The sequence below is a fragment of the Parasteatoda tepidariorum genome, chromosome X2 (genome assembly GCF_043381705.1).
Source record: "Parasteatoda tepidariorum isolate YZ-2023 chromosome X2, CAS_Ptep_4.0, whole genome shotgun sequence".
Taxonomy (NCBI): Eukaryota; Metazoa; Arthropoda; class Arachnida; order Araneae; family Theridiidae; genus Parasteatoda; species Parasteatoda tepidariorum.
The window spans coordinates 46,677,629-46,699,591 of NC_092215.1; the positions used below are offsets into that span (position 1 = coordinate 46,677,629).

General features: G+C 29.6%; 1 protein-coding gene across 2 annotated transcripts in view; it reads left to right on the forward strand.

Annotated features, from left to right (window-relative positions):
• Positions 1 to 28: 28 nt before the first annotated feature.
• LOC107438125 (fructose-2,6-bisphosphatase TIGAR) overlaps positions 29 to 21,963 on the forward strand; it is a 40,350-nt gene continuing 18,415 nt past the window's right edge. Inside the window, exons 1-4 of one of the 2 annotated variants that reach the window (XM_016050311.3) lie at positions 29 to 236; positions 7,068 to 7,105; positions 13,621 to 13,739; positions 18,705 to 18,779. In XM_016050311.3, the coding sequence (XP_015905797.1) occupies positions 205 to 236; positions 7,068 to 7,105; positions 13,621 to 13,739; positions 18,705 to 18,779 (264 nt within the window). In that variant the 5' untranslated portion in view covers positions 29 to 204. The remainder of the gene's footprint in view (positions 237 to 7,067; positions 7,106 to 13,620; positions 13,740 to 18,704; positions 18,780 to 21,963) is intronic. The other variant, XM_071188178.1, reaches the window with a different exon arrangement.

Consider the following 21,963-nt stretch of genomic DNA (forward strand, 5'->3'; position numbering starts at 1 on the left):
ATTAGTCTTTGTACGACATCTATGAAGTTGACTTTGTAACTACAAAATTTGATATGGCGTTTATGCTCTCCAATTAATGTCTGGCCGAAGTGTCCTCTTTTTCTCCCTATCATTTTTCTATATGGTGCTTGCCTGTTAAAATTTGTTGTGTCGTTGTTTTCTTTGTGAAATCGATGTATATTTCTTATTAAATTGAGTTTAATTATGGTGGTATTTTCACTCACGTTAATTCGACAGTAAGTGTGATGTTTTAATTTTAGTCTGCCTTATGTTTTCACGTTTTGTTTGTACACACTGTAAATAGGATTTTTCCCAATTGCTGTGAATTGATTCTCCCATCATCAAAATAATTTTGTCGTAATCGAACGTTTCTTTCTGGTCTCCTGTTATGAAATTTTGTCTGTCCGCAAAATATAACAATGTAATAGCTGAATTTGCTTGCATAACTTTTATTTTTGCCTTGCAAATAAAAATATATTCTTTCTGCACGAGTGTCATCTTGCTGCTATTTAAGAATGTTTAGGGATTATCACATTAATTTTTAGCTTTGACAAAATAAGTCAGATCTTAAGGAATCAATTAATTGTGTACTTTAAAATTAAAAATGAAATTTTGTTAGCCACTTGAAGTATAGATTGCATTATATCCCAAGGTACAACACCTTGTCATATCTTTTGACACAAAGTGTTGTATTTTGAGACAGTTCTATTTGAAATAATTTTCTGACAACAAACATTTCATTTTTTGAAGCACTAAGTTAAATTAGCGATTTTCTTCAGAATTTAAAACAACTGTTTCAATATTTTAACAGGGATACAAGTCTTCCAATATTTCATTTAAATCTTACATTTTTGTAAAAGGATCCTATATTACCAATGTTTTTAAAAGAAATTTATGTGTTTTTTACTCTTGTAACACTTTCTACTTTTTTATTTATTACATTTAATTAGCAATTTCACCATAATTCATTGGTAAAAAAACACCTGTAATCACTATTTTGGCTATTGTCAAATTATGCTACATGCTTCCTCTGATCAAAAATGCTAATAATGAAAATTATCTTTCCTTTAATAAGCATGGTCTTTTTCAGAAAATAATTTTTAATAAGCATGGTCTTTTTCAGAAAATAATTCAGAAGATCCGTACGCATTAAAAATCATTATTCTCCCGATTTTTCAAATTGCATATTGTGATTTGTATGCATGGGTTTTTTAAATTAAACTCTGTGTACGTGTACAGTATTCATAAGGTTTGAAAATTGCACAACACTATTGAGAAGATTTTCATATCGCGATCTGCTGCAGAATAATAGCCAGGTCTTGGCAACTTCTGAATAGTGGCCTGCGAGAAACTAAAAGGAAATATCAATAAAGAAAAAATCCTCTAGGGATATAACTCGTTACTACGCCAGGGCAAACCTCAAAGTTTTTTTAAATTTCATGCATAAAATTTATTTGGTGCCTTTATGGTTGTAGTTGCGCAACAGATTACGATTCCTAAATGTCCCCATGATATTTAATAATTAGATAGAATTCATATTCATGCAACATAATAATCTATGAGGGAAAGAAAAATAATTATTTTGGATGAAAAGTAAAGTTCTGCAATGAAAAAACTAGAACTCTTTTTTTTTTTTCAACGTAAGTTAAAAGTTTCTTTTTATTGTAATAGAAAAAGTGAAGTTAGCATTTCCCATTCCTTACCTGTGGATTACACTCACGAAAACTCTTCATTTGAGTTCTAGTTATTTCTCTAGTCGTCAGCAAATGAATATATTAACAGCAAATATGATCTTAGTTTTTCTTTTAGAGATTATCAAAAATTTTATTTAAAGATTTTACTTCACATATAAAAAGGGGAGAAAAAAAAACAAATTGAATAATTTTAAACATCAAGAACATTAATTAAATTTTATAATCAAAAGTTATTTTAAAGCAATTTAAATTCATTTGCTCATATAGAATACATAATTTTTAATGTCTCCGTTTAAAACTGTTAGAAAATACCAATAAAAATATTCAATGAGTCCTATACATATGAAAAACATACCGAATTGTTTTAAATAATTGCTATCGTTTGAAATATAATATCCTTTTTTTTATAATAAAAAAAAATTATGATTTTTACATTCATGTAGCCAAACTGCAATCCCAGTATGGGTGAAATTTATAAATGGTTGCCTGGCACTCCTTTGAAATCATTAAGAGGGGTGACAAACGCAGGTACGAAGCTTAGAGGAGATATTAGGGTAGAGAGAGTCAGTCTATTGTTTGGGCTCTGAGAACTTGTTCCAAGATGGGGGTTTCCTTTTTGGCGAAAAATTCATAGCTGGCGGTCGCATCGTACAGGAATATTTTCAAGAGTACCTAAAGATTTTTTCTCTCTTTTATTTTATTTTGAATGCTTTCCCAATTTTTGTCGGTGATTGTAAAATATAAGCTTTCAAATAAAAATACATTATAGTATGTGTGCTACATTTAATTATTTACTTTTAATTACTTAATCATAAAAAGCTAATAACATATTATTTAAGTATGACTTTGCCAGACAATGAAATAAAAATAATGATATTTCGAATCGAACATACATTTGAAAGCATTTAAAATATAAAGAACTAATTGCAAATGATTATAGGTATTAATTATTTTTGTCAAAACGTCATAAGAGATAAAACAAATAACTACTTACTTCAATAGAATTTAAACAACAGCAAGAAAACAATTAGATATCAATATTTTATTTTAAATAGTTAAAAAAAAAACATCATCATTCTGTTTTATATTACATTACGGCTTGAACTAAGAAATATATTTTCATTGTCAATCTTTGTTTAAAGAAAATCATCTTATCCATTTGACACAACATTCTGGCTTGATACGCAAAATATTTTCGAAGTCATTACTTTATAATCGGTAAATTTTAATAAGGAAAAAGAAATAAAATGTAATTTGCAAAGTTGAGAAATACATCTAATTTTTAAAAATACATCATGTCTTTTTTATATTACATTCTGACATGAATTATAAAATATGTTATCAGCGATAATAATTTATTTCAACCAATGCATACAATTAAAATTTTAGTGAGTTAACATAACATGATGAAAGTATTTAAATTAAAATAACAAATTTTATTAGCATAACATGATGAAAGTATTTAAATTAAAATAGCAAATCTTTGTCTTGTTATTAGTCCCTTTATCTTATTTTTAAAAAAAAGTATTGCGAAATTCCATATAAGAACATACTGTCTACCAGTTGTTTGAAACATTGATAGCTCTCGACAGCTACTTGTAATTTTATATTAAAAAAATTAATTGATATTCAAAGAAAGAATTATTTCCTTTTTATTTCTCGAAATCAAAATTAAATACATATAATGATAATAATAAATAGCCACACCTTTTATAATCCTGTAACAATTATTTAATAATAGGATCTATTATTAATAATAGAACCTATAATAACCTAGTTAATATTTTCCTCACTAATAAATGTACAGTAATAAATATAAAGCTTCCTAAGTAAATATGAATATCCAAACAATTTTTCCTATATAATAAAATAATAAGAAATATATTCTTCGGCTTATAAATTTTATTTAATAATGGAATTTTTAAAAGATAATTTTAGTTTTGATCCAAAAAATTTTTTTTTGCATGAAATGTATTAAATATATAATTAAATAATTTAATATATATAATTAAATTCGCTTGAAATTATTACAAAAAATTATTTTAATGCATCAATAAAAGTTACAGAGCGAAAATTAAAGCGATCTGTTTGCAAACATTGGCGTGAAAGAAATGCGCCAAATCCGATGCACGCGCTTTATCAGAAAAGGAGTAAAAATATCAGAATATTTGTATCAATATGAAATTTAATTGTAATGAAAATGCCTATCAATGTTAACTACATTATAATCTATTAATTTAAATAAAAATATAAAAAAATAATTGCTATTTTGCTAGTTAAAAACCAATTAAATTCATTCCATAACTTGACGTGCTAACATATAAATAGAAAATAAATGTTTATAATTGAATATAAAAGAATAAAAATCTTTCTTGTGAAATGTAAAAGGTCCTCCTTTAATGAATTTTTCGTTGCATCCAAATGCACAGCAGTATACCACCATTTTTTTAAAATTTTATAGTTAAAAACACAGCTCATCAATTCACCTCCATAGGAAAAGAATGGGGAGAGGGTTTACTGGAGGGAAAATCGTCCAGGAATCACGTGACGATGTTCTTTGCAACGAGGGATGGGGGACTGGTTCTCTCTACCTAAATTACTCCTCTAAGGTCAGAAGAGGAAAAGTGTATGCCTCCTGATTTTTGAAGATGTTTACAAAATTGAAAACAAACTAGCCTTCTCATACTGATGCTGCCATCTAGTGACAATTATAAAAGTAGTTTTTCATTGCTCCTTTCAAAAATATTGTATATACAATCAGGACTTCGACAAGTCCAGAAAATGGATTTTTCTGGATAATTAGTCTTTTAAGTTAAAATGTTTTCTTACAGGTTAAGAAATATTAAATAAAAGTGAGGAGAGAATAATTTGAACTTTCTCTTCCATGAATAAAGGCTTTTTTTCCCAATTAGCAGGGTCGATAATCGGATAAAAATAATCTTAAATAAAGCCACATGTTCCAAAAGTTAATTAATGAGATTTATTAAAAACGAAAGATGCTATAAAACACGAAACAGAATTAAGTAGATATTGTTAATAAAAATATATATATTTTAAAGGAAAACAAAGCATGTCTGCTGGTATTATTTTTAAGCACTGATAATATTCAACTTCATTAATATTCATAGTTTACTCTTCTCCAGGGTTGGATTTTTGATGTCAAAAACTTGTGAAAAATGTCATAAACTATCGAAAATCTGACAAAAACTATTAAAAACTTACTGCAAGTTTCTTTTTTATCACAGACTTTATTAGAAGTTAAATCATTCCAATTACTTTCATTATAGTTACTACTATGAGTTGTACTAGGATTTATATTATATATCATCTATAAAAAAATATAGATGTTATTGAGGCTATGAACCAGGGTTGGCAAGTATTTGACACATGACGGTTTTTACCGGTTTATACCATGGTTTTTACCGTCATGTCAAAAACCCCTCTGTCAAAAATGTCGAAAACTGTCAAAAACCCATAGTTTTGTTAAAACTGTATTTTAATTTGAGTTCAACTGCTTATGATTTAAAATTAATTCATTTTTGGGCAATAAAATTAGAAAAAAAGTTGCTAAAAGATATTTAAGAACAGATTTTTGCATTTTCCCAACATGATTATATCAAATCATACTATTTGAAGTAAAATATTAGGATACTAAACAAAATTTTCAACATTTCCAAGCATCATTTTGTTTGGCATATTACATTACTGAAGAATGTCAAGTCATTCCTGACTTAGAGTTTGTTAGTAGTTACAAGTTTTGAAAGTTTTGTTTAGCTTATTTCTAATATTTAAGAAATGCCAAATTTTAAATTCTTCTTTTTAGTTCTTGAATTTATTAATAAGTTCAAGTTTTTTTTGTTTACTTCTAACAATTAAGATGTGCAAAATTTTGAATCCTTTGCAAATCAAGCTATAATGATAAAAGTTAAGTATCACTATTTTCAATAAGTATGTTACAATATTTCTGTATGAATGTATATCCTTCTATAAGAATACATGTATATAGTTGCAAAATCAATAGCAATCATTTACAACATTCATTTATAAAGACAATTAAGTGAAAATAACATATTGTCCGCTACATGCCATAAATGAAAGAAAACAGTAGGTTTTTGACGATTTTTACCGCTGTCATGTCAAAAACCAGTTTTTGACGGCAAAAACCCAACCCTGCTATGAACTAATTTTGTTTATTGGTTAGAAGCAACAAATTATAAAAAATATAACATTTTGTAGTATAGTAGACTTGATATCGTCGATTACAATGAGTTTAAAATTCTATGGAAAAAAATAAAAAATAAAAGTTCACCTCTTGTTTGAAGAACATATGGTATATAGCTTTTTTGTGACTAACATCATTAAAATCTTAACCATTTCTAGGGGTATAAGAGATTTTTTTCAATTAAGTTAAGATTTTCTGCAAATTTAGAATTGTACAGTATATCCTTTATAATGTCAAACAGATTAACTGTCGGCAAGAGAAAGGGAATCGCTATTTCTTGCAGCATATGGCTTTAAGACTTTGTGCTGTGGAAAAATACCATTAGACAATACCAACCTTCATAGATCAAAAGGTACCTCAAGATTGAATCAAGTTAGCATGTTTTATTTACTAGGAATCATATTGGTTACACCACTATACTCCCCCACCAGAATTTTATCAGGGATAGAATTCGATGAACCGATACCACTAGTTTCTGTATTTGTGAAGGAGTAAGGTCACCGGTTTTTGAGCTTTAGCCATGAGAGCTGTTTTAAGATCATGGATGTGTGTGTAGTCACTCCTGTGTTGCTATTAGCAGTCGAGTGTTTGCAGAATGCTGTTGTGTGAATGAGACTAAAAAGCAACGGCACTGGGAGGACGATGGCGCAATCACAAATAGCAAACCAACTGTTCAGTGTGGACCATCCATCGAAGTAGTCGTGATCATATCACATCCGCAGGTCACCAATGTGGGCCGTAAGAAAATGAGACACCTTCATCTATAGAAAGGTACCTCGAGATTAAATCAAGTTAGCATGTCTTATACACTAGGGAATTGATGTTTAATAATCGTAGTGGTAGTTACACCACAGTGGCAAAGGGAGCTCTTTCAATAGATAGACTATAAAATATCGGTAATAATGTTAAACCAGTGCATAAAAACAATTTTTTAGGCTTTTAGCATGACAGTATTCATGGTTAAAATAATGAAAAACTGACATCTTATTAAGACTGGTTCTGTTACACTTATTTTAGTATATTTTCCATGCTAAAGTTATAATCCATTTTTTGTACATGATTAAATTTATTTTAAGTAGTGAGATACTATTGTAGTGAAAGTTACTAAATAATTGTAAAATCATATTGATGGTTTGTTCTTTTCTTTTCAGTGGAGAAACTGCTCATAATAAAGATAATGTGATTCAAGGTTAGTATGTTATTTTATTTTTTATGTGTTATATGTTCTGATATTCAGAAACCTTGTTCACGATCGAACATGCTCTCTTGCATATAAGTACAGTAGAGAACCATTTATCTGGTATCCAGAAAACCGGGAAAAATTTTGCTCGATTTTCCCGCCATTTTAAACTAGAACGAAAAAAGCGGAAATTGGACTCATCCTTGAAGTTGAGTAGAGGAAAATGTAAGGAAGGGGAATTCCCCCCCCCCCCCGTTTACCCAGAGAAACGTCATTTCCTCCGTGACCTTGAAGGCTGGGAAGGGAGGAATGTTTTCTTTAGGCCGTCAATCAAACTCAAGGGTGTGGCATGCTGATTTCGTTTTCTGCTTGATTTACGAGGGGGGTGGGGAAAATGCATTGCATGCATATCAGTGAACAGAAAAAGAAAAGAGAAAAATATATTTATTTGATATCGACTAATAAAAATAAAATCTTTTTCTTTTGAATAAATTCTCATTCTTTGGAAGTGCGGTATCAATTGCAAGTTTTTCTTGGTGTGGAATCACATCTGCTGTAATTAAAAATCTTGTTTTTATCAACAAAAAAAAAAAAAAAAAAAAGGAGAATTGTTTATTAATTTAAACATAGGATTATTTTATGAAGCAGATTGCAGTTTTGTTTTTCTGATTCCACTACGTTTGATTTTTTTTCTTTTCGCGATAAATTTCGCACTCAATAAATTAATTCTTTTTATTCATAAATTTTATCATTAGGTTTTTTTTTTTTTTTTTTGAATTCCGTTGATCTTGCCTTGTTCCGGGTTTTAATATTTATGCTAGTGCCTTTTTTAACTATCGTTTCGGTTCGATAATTTTCAAGTGTTTTTATTTAGATTAATAAGTTTTCCTTTTATTTTATCGTTTCCCCCCGTATAATTAGGTATGAAATATATTGCGTTATTTAATCATTGGTTTTGTTTATATTATTTAATTTAGGAATTGTAATTATTTTTAAAAAATAAATATGAGAATTTTGTATTTTTTAAACTTGATTTTCTTGTCTAAACTTGCAAATTTTTTTATTCTTTTAAATGTTATATTTCTACCATTTTTTTTTTTCTTTTTAAAGTTAGGAGTACCTTTCTTTTTTCTCTTACTTTATGCATTACACTTTTTCCTTGTACTTCGGGTTCGATAAAACATCGATTAACGACACTTTTTGGTCGATCCAGAAAACCGGGAAATTCAGATATCCGGGATAGCGATGGTCCCGAGCATCCCGGATAATTGGTTCTCTACTGTAACAAATATTAAGAATCAAAAATAAATTTTTAAGTTGAGATCAGGCAGTTGAGAGTATTGGCGAACACTTTAGTTTTACTTGATCTAAAAAATCTGTCTAAATTGAGGCTTAAAGGAATTGAAATCAAAATGTAGATTAATAATAATTAACAACTCGTAGTTATTTCCTGTAATGTAAATTAATTAGTTATAATATAGCAAATAATATTAATCTTAAAGTGTCATGCTTTTAGAAAAACCAATTAAATAGTTTTTATTTTGGCAATATTTTTTATATTATAAATCATATAATGCAAGTATTGTGCATGAATAAAATATACAAGTTACTACTAATAAAATATTCCCAATAACAACTTACTCCAGGTTTTAGACAGTTTTTGTTGAAAACCCAACCCTGGCTTTTACTAATTCCTTATTTAGCAAAAATAATTAACTAATTAAAATATAATTAGATGTTACAATTGTCAAACTGAATTCCTAAAATTAAGACATTTAAAATTTCCAGCAGCTTAATGAAACATCTGTCAAAATATTTTTCAACTTTACCCTGCCTATAGAAATCTTGCTATAAGAATGTAAAATTAAAAGATATTTAAAATCAAAGAATTACAATTTCAGAATTTCCTTGTATTGACACATGAGTACCTATTACTCATTCAAGTCATAACTCATTATTTTTTGGAAAAGTATTTTTTATTAAAAAGGAGCCATATTTGGATTTTTTAGTTTGAAATATGTGTCTCTATCTTTTTATATTATTATAGTCACTCATTATATTAAATAGTTAATACTTTTCCCACTGGTAAACTTTTTCTTTCTTTAAAATTTTTTATGCAAGATTCTTATCATAGAAAATCGCAGAAATAAATTTAAAAGCTATTAAAACAATTTCAAGTTTTTCAGGGTGGCCACCCACCTGGTTAACCTGGAATTTTTTTATACTGGAAAAATCAGGGAAATTTTGATGAAAACCTGGAAAAATCAGGGATTTTTAAAGAAAAGCTGGAAGTTTTTTTTTTTTTTTTAATTTTAATAATTTAAATTATTTACTGATTTTCTTAATTTAAATTATTTTACCATCCATACACACTTTTTTTAAGAAATGTACCGCCAAACAATTCATATATCTTCAACTTAACGATGCTTTGCTTTCATCAAAATTTGCTCCATTATTATCCTGTTAAACTAGAATGCCTCTTATAACTCTCCCCATAGAGAAACCTTTGACCTCTATGGAGGCTATGGGACTGTGCAGTTTAGAAAAGGCAAAAATTGAGGAAGATTAGGATTTTTGCTTCATTTAAATGTATGTTGTTTTTTTCTTCTAGTCCATAGGCATGGGTTTAAGTTGGTTTGAATGCTTTGGTGGATATTTTTTTCTATTTTGACAAAATTATAAAAAATGTTTTAGTATTCTTAACTTTATAAAATTCTCCAAAAATTAGTTGGTTAAAATTTTATAACAATGGATTTTATATTGCACTCTTTTAGAAAGCCTTTGTGCTCCCATCCAAAGAAATCTATGAATCTCAGCAAAGTCAACCAATCACAACATTTTCTTACAATCGCTAACAGCAATGTGTGTTGACAAATGGTTACAATTGTTGCATTAATTCTAATTTTCTTGATTTCATTTTGACCTTTTATGACACGTCTTTTAATTAAGGAAAGGTTTTATTAAGAACCAACTATATGTTAACATTTAATTTTTCTCTTTTGTTGGTAAATATTTGATTTTTTATTCAAAATTCCTATTGTATAGTAATCACAATATCGAAAATTCGTAAATGTTGCTTGCATTCCAGAGATATATTTCCAAAACTGTTTCTCCTTTTTGCCCTAATAAGCTGGCAAAGACTAAGGACAATGACTAAGTATAGGAAACATGTTAAATGATGTATAAACATTGAATGTAAAAATGTTTTATTAATATGTGTTTATTAAGAAGGAAAACAAAACTTAATCTTTTTGTTCTGCACTGTACAGATACAAGTTTCTAGTTATAAAAACAAAAACAATTAACTCTGCTAAACTAAAAAAAAAAAGCATGTATTTAGATTATAATTCTTTAAATATTTTAATTTAAAATAAAAAAATAAAGCAGAATAAATTTTAAAGAATTTTATCTATTTTTTTTCTATCGAGTATGCAACAAGAAATTGGACATTTGCGACATTCATTTTTGTGTACAGAATCTCTTAAAATAATAATGCTTATTCAAACTAACATTTGACTTGAGATACTGGTTTAAGGAAAATATGATCAAATTAATTTTATGAGGAGCACTTTGATAAAGTGAGTATAAAATGACTTTATATTTCAATGTAAATACTGTGACTTATAAAAGTGTTTGTACACTTTTGACTTTCAATGAAATAAGATTGTAATCAATATTTCAGAGAACAGATATTTAATATTAAAAAACATATTCTATTTTTAGCAAAACTGTATAAAAAAATTTAAGAAATCAATACTCAAAATGTAACAAAAACTTGATCTCACAAAAGTCATTGTACACTTTCAAAAAAAATCTCCATTTATTAGTAAATATTTTTTGTTAAATTAACATTTAGTAGAGTTTCCTTTTGCATCTACAATAGATTTTAAAAGTATGTAAGAAAATGTAACTAGTTTTTTTGTATTTTTTTTTTTTGTGTGATATTTGAACAGAATATTCTTTATTAAGTTTAACAGAAACTTTTACAACACTCAAATGTGCATACAGCCGAACTCGTTTATAACAAGCACAAAGGGACCGTAACATGTACTCGTTAAATCCGAGTGCTCGTAATAAACGGGTCCTTAAGGCAGGCGTGCGACCAGAAGAGGGGGTGACATAAAATTTAATTAATACTTACTTACTTTAATTAATTTAATGAAATACTCTTCTTAATTTAATGACAACTATCCCCCCCCCAACCAGCAAAAAATTTCTAGTTGCGCTACAGTCTTAAAGGAAAGAAGCAATAAACGGAAAGAAATATAAGGGAAAAGATTCTTACCAAAGCATTTATTTTTTTCATTAATCTACATATTTAAAATAGTAGTTTGTTAGCTTACTTTGAAGTTTCAGTTCGCCGTTTTTTTTATTTCGAGCGTATTTCTTATCATTTTGAAAAAAAGATTGCAAGACAGAAAAATATTGCTCGTTAAAAGCGACTTCTGTTCCATAGACTTAACATTGATCCAACCAAATATTTTCGTTTCCCTCGGTAAATCCGAGCTCGTTATAAACGAGTTCGACTGTATATGAATTTTTCCACAGATTTTATAATTTTAATTTCTGATATGAAGTCCTTCTTTTAAGCATTTATCTTAGATTGCACATTGGAATAGGACACAATAAACTAATTTAGCGATATTCGTTACTGATATACCTCTTATGATGACAAATAATTAACTTTCAAATGTTGTCGATTGTATTATTACGACTTCTAGCCGTTTTTAAGTAATGTAAGAAAATATTATGGAGTTAGAAAGTAAAAATTAAAATATAGTTTTGCTATCATAAGTTTGATACTAAATTATAAATAAAAAATTAAATGATAAATATTTAAATAAAGAAATTAAAACAGTAGACCATAATTTTAATTTTGAAATCCAAAATCATTTAAATGCACGATGATTTTAGTGAGGTAGATTTTTTTTTTACTTCTTTATTATTGATTTCTTAAAAATAAACTTTTGCTTTGTTTTTTGAAATATTCCAAGCAGTTTTGCTAAGAATAGATTATACATCTTATTATTAAATACCCATTCTGAAATATTAATTTTGATAGAATAGAGTCCTATTTCAACAGCAGGGCTTAATTCAGGTTTTCAATCCTAGTACCTATTTTTGTGAGAAAAAAAATTTTTGTGAAATTTTTTTTTATTTTTGTGAAAATTAAGTATTGATAAAAAAAAAAAAAAAAACTATTTTTTTTCTGTAACAAAACTTGAATTGTTTTGCTCTTCAATCTTTGGTTCCGTAGCATTTTTAATACACTGTGCCTCGTTATTAACTGTGACGGTTTTTTCAGACGGCGACTGTTGTGACGGTTTCTCCTCAGTTTTTTCAGACTGAAAAAAATGTTTTAATTGATTTCGTTCCTATACTATCGATCGTGCGTAAACGCTTCATATAATAATCGCTATTCCGTGAGCCACCCGCTCCACTTAAATTTCTTCCTCGCTTCATTATAAAAACTTTTCATAAATCTTGTTAAAAAAATACGAATAGAACACGTTTTACGCTAAATCATAAAAAAAAAAACTTGTCTGGGAAAATGAGTTGAGTTGTTTACGCGCTGGCTCAATTTAGCCGGTTGCCTAGTATAAAAACTTCACCACTCACTCCGATTGAATGGCGTATTTAGGAGAAGTGACGTCAGCATATCAAGCCTGTTTTCGAGCTAGTGCGGTTGCACGGTACGCCGTCCGATGGCGTACCATATGGCGTTCACTGTGAATCCACTTTTCCGTGAACCGCTCGGAAAACTATTCAGCACTCTTTAATTCCTTCTAACTTTCTTTTTTATTTTCGTGAAGATGCGTTTTTTTTTTCAAAGTTTGTTGAAGTACTGATTTTTTTTTGTGAATGTACCGATTTTTTTTTTTTAATTTTGTGAAGGTACCGATTTTTTTTTTAAAATTTTGTGAAGGTTCCGAAAAACGGTACCAAAATCGCCCTGGATTAAGCCCTGTCAGTTATAAGTGAAAGAACACTTTTAGGAGCCACTGTAAACATAAAAATGTATTGATATATAATCACCTGGAAAGGTTTTCTTTTGCTTAATGAGAATATATTAAACAATACTTATCCAAGATTTTTTTTGGTCATTTTGTACTTGCCATTTGGTACACTTTGTGCAAAAACTACCTGAAGTAACACATTAAAATTTTTTTATTCAATATGAACAATATATTTTACAAGCTAAACATATTATTTTCTCTCCACGTTTATTAATTTTTAAAAAATTAATATTGTATAAAAACATTAAAAAATAAAACAAAATCTTGCCAAATTGTCAAAATAAATTTAGTCTTAATTATTTTTTCAAGATGTATTTAAAAAATAACATTTTAAATGAAATACTTTATTGGCACTTTTCTTGTACCCATCCTACATTTTATGAGAAGAAGAAGAAAAAACGCTAACCTGGAAATTTTAAGATTTTTACCTGGAAAAACCAGGGAAATTTGATACCTGATTAGAGTGGCCACCCTGGTTTTTATATTTTCTTTTTATTTATTTTATAGGCCAACTAGATGTACCGCTATCACAAACAGGTCTTCAACAAGCCGAGCTCTTGGGAGTTCACTTGCAATATCAGCAATATAGTCATGTCTACGTCAGTGATCTAACTAGAGCTAAGCAAGTAAGCTATAATATGAGTACCTTTTGTTTGATTTAATTGGTCATTTACACAGGGTTCTTGCTGTCCTAAAATGTCCTAAAAAAAGTGCTAAAATTTCTTCTGAGTGCTAATAAAATTCTAAATATTTTTTATTTTGGCGTTTTGAAAATTTTTTGAGCGGTCAGATTCCTTAAATCGCTTTCCCTAAATCCTTAAATTCTGTTGCCTTCAGCTCTCCTGCTGCCTCCATCTTTTTAGAAGATTCTTGGGCTTTGGGGAAAGAGGTTCTTTCTTCTGAGATTTTATGGGCTTTAAAAGTTGTAGATAGCTACTACTCCTACAATTCTTCCAAAGACTCTGGAAAATTATTTAGTACAATGTTTCCAGACAGTTCAATAGCACGTCATTTCGCCTACAGTGAATCTAAGTGTGCATATCTCTGTCATTTTGAACTTGCACCTCATTTTAGCATGCTACTTCCTAAGTGCATTGATAATGCCAAGTTTTTTTTATACATTGTTTTTTGATGAGTCTTTGAACACAGCGACACAGCAGAAGCAGTTGGATATACATATCCACTTTTGGAACCCAGATAAGAACATTGTAGAGACGCGATACTTAACATCAGCTTTTGTGGGCCATTCTGCAGCAGATGACCTTTTAGCCTGCTTTTATGCATCAGTCAAAAATGTAGACCTGAAGATTTCTATGGACAGTCCTGCTGTCAATTGGAAGTTTTATAATAATATTCAAGAAGAGTTGTTAAAAGAACATGGTGTTCAATGCAATGCAATAGGAAGTTGTGGGCTTCATATTTTAAATAACGCATTCTACAAAGGTGAATCTGAAACAGAATGGCTCATTGGTTCCATCCTGAGCTTAATCTTCTATCTTTTTAAAGATTCACCCACAAGAAAAGAAGATTTTATTAATAAATTAACTGAGAACAAATTACCACTAAAATTTTGTAACCACCGTTGGCTGGAAAATGCACCTGCAGCTGAAAGAGCAATATTGCTTTGGAATGATCTGAAATCTTATGTGAAAAATGTTGGCAAGTTTAGAAAAGGGAGCTAGTTTTACCATTTTTGAAACTGTATCAAGCAGATCGGCCGCTTTTACCATTTTTTGCTGCAGATATCCAGGATTTGGTATTACATAGTGTGCAATTATATAACATTCTGAAGCCAAAATCTATAGAAAAGTTAAATTCTCTTGAGAAACTGTGCCATTTTAATTTTTGTGATAAAAAGAATTATGTCTCTCTGACAAAAATCAGTGTAGGTTTTAAAGGTGACCAAATTTTAAAGCAGCTGTTGGCCTCAAAAGTTATTTCTGACCGGGATCATATGAATATAAAGAAAAATTGCAGAAAGTTTATCACCAAAATGTTAGAAACTTTACTAGAGAAATGTCCAACAAACTATTCTGTTGTAAGAAATGTTGCTTGCGTCAATCCAAAATTAATGTCAGAAAACAAAAGCAAGTGTGTTCTAAAAATGAGAAACATATTAAATAACTTAAGTCAAAAAAAGAAAATTGAGGAAAAAGATTGTGATAAAATTAAGCTGCAATTTGCACTTTACTTATTTGTATATTTTTTAAAACACTTTATTTGTATATTTTTAATATCATGTATTGATTCAGTATGTTATTTTTACTTTACATCAAGTGCTAATTTTTTTTTCTTAGTCCTAAAAAAGTCCTAATTTTTTTTTTGAAATAATTGAGCAAGAACCCTGTTACATTATATTTTTGTTTAAATCCAAATAGGTATTTCCTTAGAATTTTTTTCAGACCTGCTGACTCTCAGACTTTCATATACAATCTCAAGATTTTGGCCACCAAAGTATTTCCTTTGGCTTTTTTCCTAGAAAGTGTCTAAATCTTCAAAGCTGCACACATTTTGCAAGAAGCTCCCAAAAAACTCTCCGGATCAGCAATTTTGTAGTTTGAACATGTTTGGTCCTTTTTTAAAATTTTGAAATTTCTGATAAACCAAGAAAGAGAAAAGGTATAACACTGACTAAAAGGTTTTAAGCAATATGTGTATGGTTTATTTCTCTTTCAAGAGAGATAATTTTTTTTTTTTTTTAATGGCGGGCACTTGGAGCTATTGTCCATTGGCCACAGAAAGTGCCAGAACTGCTAATTCTCTTTTCGTTACCCAGTGGGCACCTGGGGCGAAGCCACGGCGGTGGAACAGCGTCGCCCACGTCACACTACCACAACCCGTTTATAGGGCGGGTCACAGATAAATTGAAATAGCTAATACAGATAATAGAGAGATAAATTGAAATAGCTAATATGAGTACTATTTAAATTTTCCTCTTTTACGCACCAAGTTTTTTTGTCCATTGTTTTTCTGTCTTAGTAGTTTAGGGAAAAGGTAATTCAAATTTTTTTTATTCTTTTGATAATATTGATGCAAAATGCAGTAAAGTCGGAATCAGATGTAGTAATGCCCCCGTGGCAGAATCGCTGTGACACAGTGACATTGTCACTTTACATAGTTCTTGCAGAAAGATTTTTTCTTTGGGCTGTAAAAAATTTTGTTTTGTTCATTATGCGGTGATCACAAAAAAGTTTGTTATAAGCTTATCTGTTTTTGCATCCCTTCTATATTTTAAATTAAACATGTGATGAAAAGAATTGTAAGTGGAAATTAATTAAGCAAAGAATATTGTGAAATGAATTTATTTGATCTAACATTGTTATTCTAGTAGCACTATTTAATTTCTCCGATTTTAAATATGTATTAATTCTTCTGGTCCTCTAGCGAATTTATTTTTGGATAAATGAATTTTATTATTGTGTGCAAAATTTTTTTAAATTCATTTTAAAAGTTCTTGATATCTTATACTATAATACGAGGAATGGTTGCCAAGTCGAAAATCGCCCCAGAATTAATAAACTCCGGTAAACTTGGGGGTCTGGGGTTTTTGGCCACGAGGAATCGATTGGCGCCGGTTTTGAAGCGCTACGGTCGAGCAGTTCGGAGTTACAGATAGGATATTTTCAAACTTTATTAGTTCGCCATAATGGCTATAGATACTTTTCTCCACTCTTATAAATGTATGCTAATGCGAACTTTACAATAAGGAAAAGCGACGGTGACAACTTAAACCAATAATATACGAAGGAATTAATAATTTAATTGTAAGGTTCGCATTAGTTTACATTTATCAAAGTGGAGAAAAGTTTAACTTTTGTGTTAAAATCACCGTCAACAAAGTCCGACATTTCAACATTCATCAGATTTCAAGCTACATTTTCAACATGCAGAACGCACCTCTACATGAAATTCTTCAAGGAGCCGGAATTTTGGAACAACAAGCGATCAACTCAATTCTACCCGCAAATGGACAACTAGAAGATACCGTCATTGTCAGAATGCTTCTCCATTACGCCGAACAAGCTTACCCGACCGTCAAAGTTGCCGTACTTCACCCTGAATTTGTCGCACGCTTCTACGTTACAACAGCGGATGGCGCTTATGAAGGAATGGCTCTTCTCAACGATATCAGCGACCAGAACAAGGCTTCCAACTATCTATACGGCGTTCAACAAGGATTCGACGTGCTACTCATTCCCATTCACAAGAGAGCTCAAATGGATAGAGGCGAGCACTGGATGCTAGGAATTTACGAAGCAAGCTATGGAGAACGTCAACTATTAGTCTGCGATCCAGTCGACAACCCGCTGCCCATCGATGCTGTTTTGAGAAAAATACTGCGACACGTTTTGAATACCGTTGTTACGAATGAAAAGCTGAAAGGATGCATCGTGAAACCTCGCAACGCTTACAACCACCAAGATGACGCGTCTTCCTGCGGAGTTTACATCGTCTTTTATGCTCGACAATACCTCTCTCATCGACGCCTTTTCCTGGACAAGAATTTTCAAGAAGCGGATGAACGGAAGCAAATTTACGAATTCGTTGTGAACAGTGTCTTTAATTGTATAATTTTTTGTTATCAATTACATTTTATTTCCTATGACTTTTCAAACTTTACCTTTGTATAGAATAGTTCCCTTTCCAAACTCTAACTTTGTTTAGATAGTTTTTCAATGGTGCACTTTAACCGGTTATCTTTTCACCAATGGTTTCACAAATTTTCTTATGGCATGTATTGTTTTGATAAATCACAATTGAAAACTTAAATCTTCGAGTTAGCTTCGATACCTGTTTTCTCCGAGCGGAGCTCGGTCACCCGCTGGTATGTAAAAATTGAAATTGTTATTAAGGGATCCACACTTTTGACTAATGTTGAGAAATTATATTTTTGGGTCTGAGTTAGTAATTTGAAATATCATCTGCACTAATGAATTATTCAAGCTTAGGCCCTCATAGTATTGAGTCCTAGTTCATGAAAATCTGATCATTAGATCAAAAGTTATTCAGGATGTTTGCTTTTTTATTTTGCTCACTGTACTTCATGTTTTAACTTGTATTTCTGGAAAACCTTTCATATCAAGTAAAGATACAATTTTCTGATCAATAGTTAATGATCTCATAGTTATAGCACATTTATGAAATATTTGAAAATTATTATTTTAGTTTCTTAACTGTCAATTTCAATTGCTTTTAACTGTATGTTTAGTTGATGCTACCTCTGTCGAACTGTATCATTTCTGCAGTTTATGTCATCTTGATTAACTGATGAAGGTGTACCTTGTGACATTGAATGCATGCAGGTTTTGATAAATTTTACTCTATATCATGTGATTTAAAACATGGTTTTTACTTAATCTTAAAACTGATTTTGTAAATTTATTTTTCAAGTTTAACAAGTTTAAAAAAAATATGTTTAAATTTATTCCTCATATTATTTTAATTAAATATTAGTCAATTTTTTCAAGCCTCTAAGAAAGAAGTCCCTAGTTTTTAATTATTCCTTATGATTATTTTCTTGATCTTATTATTGAAATCCGTGAAACTTTTTCCCTTAATCACTTATAAATCTGTGTGTTAATTTATTTCAGACAGCTGAAAGTATTATTCGACAGAATAAATCATTCAAAGCTACTCTTCATCATGACTGGCGTTTGAGAGAAAGGGTAAGCTGAAAATTTTCAAAAAGTGACAAACAACATATGTGCAAAAAGTAATCCTAGTGGTTTTAGTTAAAGTTTTAAAGTCACAATTAAGTAGGATTCCTGATTTAAAAAAAAATATTGTCTTTATTTGTCCTGATTTTTTGTGAGATATTTCTGAATTTTTTATTTATTTTTTATTATTCAGATATATTATACCATTTCAGCAAACACACGATTTTTAAATAACCATTTACTTATTTAAAATATTTGTTTCACCTAAAAAGAAATGAGAATTACTTATCAATGGCAAAACTAGTATGTTTTTATTTGAAAAGAGATCTGCTTCAAATGAAGATGAGTTAGCATGAAAAACGAATACCTTCTTTTATTTTCCCCTTTTCTTCAAAAGAACAAATTATTGCCTAGTCAGGGAAAAAAAAATTCTTAATTAACCTTGCCCTTCTTTTTTTTCCCCCCATTTTCATTTTACATTTCTCATAAGTAGAGCTGCAAGTTTGTTGTGGGAAAAAAGACCTGAAATTTGCGGGAAATTTTGAAAACTACGCAGATTCTAAACATGAAAAAGTTCACCACATAAATTAAGCAAAAGACAGAAATTGGGCAAATAATAAAAAAAAAGCTTAAAAAATACACAACAAAAGTATTTCTTTTAATTTCAAGCAATATTAATATTTTTATTTAAATGATCAGAATTTTGGTACAAAGTATTGTACATTGTCAGATTATTCTCGCTTATGCTTCGTCTTTCATCACTTAATAAATTTTTATACTTAGAAATCGATCTTTCTGCTTCCACGCTGTTTGTAGGCACCGACAAACATCGAATTGCCAGTTTTGGATAGCGGTCTGTCTTTGATTTCCAAAACTTGATCAATTTTCCTTCATCAATGCGCAGTTCCTTGGCCGTTGACATTCTACCAAACCAATCTTGACCAAACATTCTATATTCAAACTACTAGTTACAAAAGACTTAAAGCAAGAAGCCGTCCAGGAAATATTGCCTGGATATGTAGAAAGGCAGTAGAAATTTCTTTGCCCAGTGCAATAGCCTGTGTTACAATTTTTCTGTCAAAGATTTGATTTATAACATTTTCCTTTTGTGACTCTAATAACCTTTGTACTCTTAATGACTTCAGGAAGGTAATCCTATCAGTCTCTTACCCTACCTAAGAATAGAAAGACCACCTTACATGACAATATTGTGACTATCTCTTATCTCTGAACTATTTTCTTGTCATTTTGCTATTGATTCACTCCCCTAAATATCTAATCAATTTTACATGTTCAATTTAAGGCTTCGGGAAAGTAAAAAATTCTGTTAATTAAAAATAATAAATTAAAAATGAAACAAAAATTCAAATTGTAAACAATTTTCGCGCAAATCAAAACATATTGAGAAATTCGCGGATTTTAGGAAAAAAGATAATAATTTCGCGGAAATTGGCGCTGTGGCAGACCTGCAGCCCTACTCATACGTCAGTAAATCTAACTCTACACTTGAACTCTAAAATGTGCCTAAAATAAAAGTTAAATACTGTTGTGAATCTCCTGTTGTGGCTTCTATTCAAAAAAATATTGTTAGTTTATTGTATTGAAAGTTTGCCTGTTATAAATTAATTATTATTTTGTACTTAAATTATTTGCGATTATTGAAGTTTAACAATTTACATACCAATGTTTCAAAAATGGTACATGGACATAGAGATCAATTTTAATGAAGAATAAAGAACTACGTCCGAGTAATATTATTTTTCATGCAGTTAAAATTTACATTAAGAAGTATTTCTTGCATTAAGTTAGGTTAGAAAATGATGTCAAAGGTAAACTTATTAACATAATTAAGTAGTCAATCTTTTTTCTCCTCGTCATCTAATTGCATTGTTTTTCATTTCCTATTCATTTCATTTATTGCAATGTCAATAGCAGTTTTAAATGTCCATTTGTTTTATATATTATAATTTCTCAGTTTTTTTTTTATTTTGATGATTTTGTTTCTGGATTATGATGTATTAAGTTTTTGTATCATTTGTTTATTTTTGTATACTTTAATTTTTTTAGTATAAAGGTGCACAACCTCCAACTCTTGATGAGCAGACCGTAACAATATCTGAAAAAGATGAAAATACCATTTAAATTTTTTTTTTTTTTTTTGAAAGAAGGAAAATTTGAAATTGCGCATTTTAAATTTTGATGTGCCCAATTAGTGTAGTTTTCCGAACACTATTTTTCTGTAGTTAATGATATGGTTTTACACATAGTTTTAAAAACCATAATATTTTTAATACAGCATTATTAGGATACTTAAATTTCAAATTTTAGTTATCACTTTTGACACATAGCATGCATGCTAATTTCATCGTAAATCCAATATGTTTTCAACGTTTTTTCAGTACTTATTGCTACTTATTTCCTCATAGTTTCTAAAATTGCAAGTTTTTTAAATACATTTTAACCTTAAAAGTTTTAAATGATGCATTTAAATCAACTTGTTTTGATGTGCTTTATTTGCACAAATCCAAGTTACTCCTACACTTTTTTTGTTGATATTTTTAGCATGATATTCTTACAAATTGAGAGTATCAAATCACTCATTGAGATAACCACTTTTTGACATAGTCTACTTGCGCCAATTTTATCACAAATACAAATTACAGTAGAGCGCCGATTGTCCGAACTGCTCGGGACCGAACGTGGTTCGGATAATGATATGTTCGGATAATTGGAAAGTTGTTTAAAACCTAGTTTAAATTATTATTATTTATGCACCAACTTCCCTTCACACTTTTTCTAGGCTTAAGACTGGCAATACTATCTAAAATAGCTCTGACGAGTTTAAGACTTTTTTATTTTCAATTTTTAAATATATTTTTTTATACTTTTTTTTCAATTTGAATCATTTTTATCATATTTCGGCTTTTTTATAATTTTTTTTTGTCAATTACTGATTTTACCACATTTTTCTTTATTTTCCATTGCCAAAGATATCTATCAAAGACTTATTGTTTCAAAGAACATGCTCTTTATTGTGCAACCATATCCCTTATTCTTTTTAAATAAATCAACTGAATTGGATCAACATCATTTTGACGTTCTAGGCAATTCATTGCATGCTTCCAGGGCCGGCCCTAGACATTTTGGCGCTCCGGGCAAAACCTTAATTTTGCGCCTCCCCCCCCCCTCCCCC